We start from the raw sequence: 6,937 nt of genomic DNA on the forward strand, positions 1-6,937 counted from the left end.
TCCTCTGCATTATAGTATGTTTGGCAGCATCTCTGGCCTTTACCCACTAGATACCAGCAGCACCCTCCTCCTGCCATTGTGACAACCAGGATGTTTCCAGACACTGCCAGATAGTCTGAGGGTGGAGGTGAGGGAGTCACAGTCACTCCTGGATGAGAACCACCACTGTAGATGTAGGATGTTGTCCTGGGGTAGTTTCTGTTCCTCTGAATTACTCATTAAATGACCAGGCCAGGAATATAGTCTTTACATCAGCAAACCCAAAGACAACAACAAAACAGAGCAGAATTAAATGTTTTAAAACTTTACCTTATCAACATAAAAAATAACCCTAAGCTCCGATGGCATGTGGCCTGTGTCTTTTTGAGTTCAGGCCGATAGATAAACTTGACAGAGCCAAATCCTTGCTCTGAAAGGAAAGCTACCAGGGTGGATTAATATGTTTTTGGAAGGCATCAGCAGTTGACCAACTTCCTCATATTTTGAGCCCATTATTCCAGCAGGGAGAGCTAGTGTTCTATCTCCCTCCCCCCTCCCCCACTGCCCCTCCTTTTCTCCTTCCCTCTAATGGTCTTTTATTGCTCTAACACATTTTTAAAAAATGAACTTCTCTGTACATTTGGGGTGAATGTGATGAGGGGATATACTCCTCATCAGAGAGGTAATTAAAGTTTATAGAAACAGGCGAAGTCTGCAGCAAATCCCGCCACTAATGAGGAAACCAGGAGTCTGACTTTCAAACAAACACTCCTGTTAATCTTTTCAATGCGAGTCAGACGTGTGGGCAGGGAAAAAGTTGTAAACTGACAGTGGTTCTGTGGCTGCCTTTCCCTGGCCACTCTCTAGCTCATTCTCAAGCCAGGCCCCACCTCATTCCACAGGGTTCATCCCTGCCCGCTTGCTGGGGCCATCTGTGAGCAAGCCCTGTGTCACTTGTTTTTGCTTACATGAAGAGCTGTGGCATGTTTGAGAGTTAACAGGAAGCTTTACTCCATTTTTCCAGTTAGATTTATATAGTCTAGGGAGAAGCCAAGGTAGGAGGAAAAGCGTTAGGCAAAACAATCAATTTGTTGTCATCTGATGCAATACTCTGGACACAAATAAATGACTCTGCCCATTCTTCCTCTTGCTTCATTTGCCCTGAGACAAAAAGGTGAATCCACTGGAAAATGTATGAAAGGTCACCGTGTTTCACAGCAATGTCCGGACATGCTCTGCCAGTCTGTTCTAACTAGTACATGGTAATGCGATGGTACCAAGTTACTGGAATCCCGAGTGAGTCTGTGATTTGTCATGGGCATAAGTACTGGAATGATGTTATGCTCTCAGCTGTCGGGGGAAAATAGTTCTTTCACTTGTGGGCTGAATATCTGAAAGATCTGAAATACTGTCCGTGATTGTTCTTTCTATACTGTAGGACTGACATAACTACAAAAGACCATCCATTTGGTCAAATTATCTTTTTTACACATATTTTGATGATAAAACAACTTAGTCTCCCTAGATATACTCACATTCAAATGAGCTATTCAAATATTTGTTTTAATTTTTCTCTCTGGTCTGATATCCCTCTTAAGACCCAACAGTCATGCAAAATTCACCTATCCGGCCATAGCTCACCTATCCCTTTGGCTGGCCTCATGCCCCCTTATTCAGTAGCAGTATGGGTGTAGCTGGGGACCCTTGATATTACAGGGAGCTTTTTAAGAGTAGGAAATCTGGGGATTAGGAGGTTCAGGTATTTTGGTTGGAAATGTTTCCCCCATCAATGGGGCTAAATTTTGCCATGACAGCTCAAGTATTCGCTCTGCACCTTGACATGGATGAAAGCAGCCCCACTCCAGTACCCCTCCCACTGCCCCCAAAGGATTAAACAACCTGAGCAGATAATGGCTGCCTTAAAAGGATCTTTTGCATGACTCAGATGAATGCATGCTGCCTGTCGCCCAGGCTGGCAGCTAAACATTAATTTTTTATAAAAAAGAAGAAAAAAAGGAACGTAAACCTCCAGATGACAACTCTTTTCAGACAAGGTGTGGAGTCTGTCTGCAAAGGAGAGAGAGAGAGACAGAGTCCAAGTCCCCAGTGCAGAAGGAAAGCCAGGTGGGGCTGAGGGTGGGGAGGGGCTGCAACAAAGCTGTCGGGTGGGATGAAAAGGTAAGGCAGCCACAGAGCAGTGTCAAGTTCTCAAAGCTGGCGGCCAGGCAGCCACTTTTCTTTAATGTATCCCAACCCCCTCCTGCCCCCAGGTTTATGATGTTTTTCAGGTCTGTGCTGCAGGCTTGATTTCTCAGAGGGAGTTCTCCCAAGTTGATGAGCAGTCGCCCATGCTGTTCTGAGCCACTGGTGAAAGCTCATCTGGAATTCTCCGGTCCTGCCTCCAAGACAGCAGAGGATCATTCTTGGGTGCTGAAATGGACATGGTTTTTATCTGCTTCACACTCCCATGCCATAAAACATCCTTCCTTACTCCTGGGATAACTGAAGTCCAGTTTATTCAGAAGCCTAACTGTGATATGGGATTTTGGAGAACACATATTACTCCTTTCTTTCTCACCCTTACATATGAACACTGGTTAGCTGGAGAGATGGCCCCTAGGGTTCTTGGACTTTAAGGTGCCAATCTTGGGTGGTGACCAAGTCAAAAGACTTATGTAATAAATTCCAAGGGACGGTCCCACAGCAGGGACATTTCCAAGGAAAACAGTAATTGTTTGAGATGTAGAACATAGCCAGTGGGCAGAGCAGTGCCACTGAGAAGAATCAGTAAAAGTTGACAAGTGCCTTTGGAATCAAATTCTGTTCCTGAGGGATAGGTTTCTGGAAACAACAAGCTGAACAGATGACATAATTCCTATGCTACTCTCTCAACTCCTTAAACCAGCAGGTGCCATGAAAATGTTGGTATTAACGGCTGAAAATAGTGTGAAAACTGTACATCTAAGTTGGCTTTCCTGTTCTGCTGTGGCACCTAAATAATACTCAAAGGCAGTGGCTTTCAGTTTTGCCCCTCAGGGGAAATTTGGCAATGTCTGGAGACATTTTTCATTGTCATAACCGGTGGGGTGCTACTGGCATATATATATATAGAGAGAGAGAGAGAGACGAGGGATGCTGCTAAATTTTCTATAATGCACCAGATAGCCCCCACAACAAAGAATTATTTGTCCCAAAATGTTAATAGTTCTGCTTTTGAGAAGCTCTAAGAAGCTAAGGCATGTGGTGAAATCTCAAGTAATCCCAATTGTCTGGAAAACACAACATTACACAACGTTTAAGATGGCAGACATGACTTCTTTGCCCGTCTGCCTGCCTCCTAATCTGCTATGATCTGATCCCAAGAGCTGAAAAGCAGAAACCTCCCTCCTCCCAACACACATGCAAGTGTATTTGTAGGCATCATAATGCTGAAGTTCTCTGAAGTATTTTCACACTTTGGTCCAGGTCCAATTTCAAAGCCCCAAACAGTGAGTTTCTTCTTTTGCCTTGACCAAAGGAAGTTTTCTCTGTAACTCTGATTTCCCTGCCCACGAGCAGAAGGGAGTGCCAAGCCCAAAGGGCTCATAGGTTAAATGACTAATATTTAATGAGCTCATAGTAACAACAATTAAGCTAACCATGACACCTGAGCTTTTCATGCTGTTCCTTTAACCTCAGTATGAATAGGTCTTGGTTGGAAATGTCTCATTTGGGATATGTTTGCTCCCCATTACACATGTACCCCAGTGCTGTTCAGGTGACCTGTGAAAATTCCATTGCCAGATGGACTGGTCCCACAGTCAAGAATTCAGTTAGAATAATGAGTTCTAGAAACTACTTCGGCCCTTTTGTGGCCCTTCAGCTGTCGCCCTTTCTTGCCAAACACAAGCAACCCCAAAATGCTGAAGGAATGGCCTTCTCTAAGCCACTTCTGTTCCACATCCATAATCTCTACTTGTGACTGCCAAGAAAAATCAGTGCATGGGCATGGGACTTAAGAGTAGAGGTGGGCAACCTTGTCTTTAAACCATGTGTTATTCAATTAATAATGTTCTGTCAGCACCCTTCATGCACGTCCTCTAGTCTCCCAAACCTTCCACTCCAGCTCAGCAGCGAAGAGTGTGTTTTTAGGCAGCTTACTTGAGAGTCGACTGGAAAGTTCTGCAGAGAGAGTTGTCATGCCACTGGCTCGTCCAGGTGAAATGGGCGTTGCTGGGTGCACAGAAGGAGAGGCAATTGATCCCAGGTACTGGTAGGACTGATCGTAGGACCACGGTGGGGATGGCTGGATTTGCCTTGTATCTATGGAGAATCAGGAAGGTCAATTATATGTACAGTGAGGTGGGATTTAAAAAATAAAAAGTCTTTTAATAAGAAATTAGTAACCTTTGTTTAAATATGTTATACATGTATGTGGCCTGTTTTCCAGTGTTTAATAAACCTACTCAAGTCCAACTATATGCCTCTGTTGGCTGATTTCTCCTCCAAAAGATACTGAAAGATAGTTTATGTTTGATTCTTGGAGAGTTTTGTCTGATATCTGTTCCTTCCAAAGGTTTTCTTTAATCATGCTAATAATGATGAGAGGAATGGATCTTGCTTTCAAGGCGGAAGTGTTATTGTTCAAACTGTGGGACTGCAGCGCTTGATGACTTTAAGTAATGACCACTCAGACTATTTGAGCTTTATCGATAATTACGATTATCATCATCAGAGACATATGATAAACTCAGGAGATCACCTGTCTATCTGTATTTAGTAAACAAAAAGAATGTAGAATTTTGGGATTTTTTTGTACCTTTGCCAAAAAATATTCTATGGGCTTGTAAGTCTTTTCTATTCAGGTGAATTCTCTCCTAAGGATGATAGAAAAGAAAGTCTTGCTGGGGAACTGGCAATGGAGCGTAGTGACTAGTTCACCAACCCAGCAGTAGAGAGCTGGCTTTATCAACCTAGGCATCCTGCTCCTTTTCAAGACTTCAAGTTTGCAACTTTTAAAGGGCAGATTTTTGAGCAAGTACGTTATAGATTGCCATTATAAGTGTTCTGGGATAGAGAAAAGACAAAAGTCTAACTTCAAAAGATTTAGGGAAAATGGATTTTGAAAATTTGACTCCAATGCTCAGAGTCTTAGTTTTCAAAACCATCAAACTATTTGGAGATGAAAAGCAAGAGGGAAAACCCCTCTGTTTTTAGGCAAAATGTGAGAGGAAATTTAAATTGGATACTGTCCCACTACAAGACAGTTTTACATTTCTTTAGTATTTAACATTAATTTTATCTTTGTATCCCACTTTCTTTGTGGACAGATATAACAATAAACTACCATAATTCCCAAGGGCCTTCACAGCCAGAGCTTCACCATCCTGGGAGCAATCTAGGAAGAGCAGACTTCTTTAGGAAAACGCTGGGTGTAAGTTCTGTTCAGGCCATGACAAAGAAATGAGTTATTCCTACTTATTATAAAATATTCAGTTTGGCTCCCTCCAGAGACTTTTCATTTCCAGCAGTTAAAGTTTGTCTTTTCTGTTTATCTCCCTGAAATTTCTGCAGTGGACACTAGAATCAGACATGAGGAGACCCAAGTCTTCCTTCCTGCTCTTCTCCTGATCTCTCCCTTCCTCATCCTGATCCATCTCTTTCTTTCCTTTTCTTCAAAATCACTGCATTTTTAAGTTTAAAAAACCTGGTACTTCCTGAGCAAATATTTTAACTTGGAATCTTTGAAATCAGATATTAAAAAAGGTCTTCATTTCATTACTGATTTTAGAGGATTCAAAAAAATGGCAAGGAATGAGAGCTGGTTCATTTTAAACTCAGCAGTAACTGTAGTTGAATATCCTATGGAATCTTCCAACTAGCAGTATTTTCAGTAACTGAAGGCAAAAACAAAGATCAGACTGTTCAATATTGTCATGTTACTTCAAGGATTTTGCTTTAAGTGAAAAAAAAAATCATACACTCAGATATTTTCTGTAAGACATGTGTATGTTCTATGCACACACATTTACTAAGTGAATATATAACATGCAAATGTTTTAATCATTTAAAAAACAAACAAAAGTGGTTTTATAATTGTCATAAAGCCCTCTGGGGTGCAAATTGCGGTACTGTAATTCATGCCTTGTTGTGTAGACATCCCAGCACCCTTAACCCCATGTCTAAAACCACACTAAGCATAAAGCATTATGCCATGATTCATGCTCTGTCATGTTTTACTGTAGTGAAAAAGTTGTGCTAGGCTTTTCTAAACTCATAATTAAACCATGCAAACGTTGCATAATATTTCACAGCCTGTTAAAAATATGCTTTGGTAAAATGATCTTTATGATTAAAGTCCAAGTTCTGTGATTTTATTTTTAAACACAGGGTTGTGGATTCAACATCTTCTTACTTCACACTGTAACTCAGCTTTCCAGGTGTTGGAGTTGGGGGTAGCACTAAAAACCTGAAGCCCACCCGACACCCATCAGTTTTCATTCCTGTGACACACTGACTGTGCGTGGGCTCATTGCCAGTGGTGGGCCAGAAGATGAGGATGGTAAGCTCTCATGTTGGGTTTTGGGATTTCTTCTTCTAAATGTATTATTGATAGAAAACAAAACTAAAAAAGGCCTGATATATGGTGCATTCTGGGTTTAATATTCAGTCTTTGCTCTGTGGGGCCAACATGAATGCATGAAGGCAAGTGTAGAAATGGCAGTGCTGTCGGCCTCCCTGAGCACTGGACTGATAGGCACAAGTGGGCTCTGGGACTGTCCATGTTTTGAGTGTGTTGGGTGACCCTGGATTACTCACCTACCCTTTTATATTCTCATCTCTGAGAGGAGATGATCTCTAAATCCCTTCCAGTGGTGACAGTGTAAGATTCTAATTAAAATAGGTCCTACCCAGTGTTTATTTGCTTAACTTGTGTGTTACTTGAGCATTACGCAGTGTCATGGAAGAATCAGGTAGG

General features: G+C 41.9%; 1 protein-coding gene across 2 annotated transcripts in view; it reads right to left on the reverse strand.

Moving 5' to 3' along the window:
• RUNX1 (runt-related transcription factor 1) overlaps positions 1-6,937 on the reverse strand; it is a 254,648-nt gene that overhangs the window by 2,771 nt on the left and 244,940 nt on the right. For both annotated transcript variants that reach the window (XM_008568321.1, XM_008568322.1), the window contains one exon: positions 4,120-4,281. In XM_008568321.1, coding sequence (XP_008566543.1) covers positions 4,120-4,281 — 162 coding nt within the window. The remainder of the gene's footprint in view (positions 1-4,119; positions 4,282-6,937) is intronic.

This window comes from Galeopterus variegatus, unplaced genomic scaffold (assembly GCF_000696425.1).
Source record: "Galeopterus variegatus unplaced genomic scaffold, G_variegatus-3.0.2 Scaffold398, whole genome shotgun sequence".
Taxonomy (NCBI): Eukaryota; Metazoa; Chordata; class Mammalia; order Dermoptera; family Cynocephalidae; genus Galeopterus; species Galeopterus variegatus.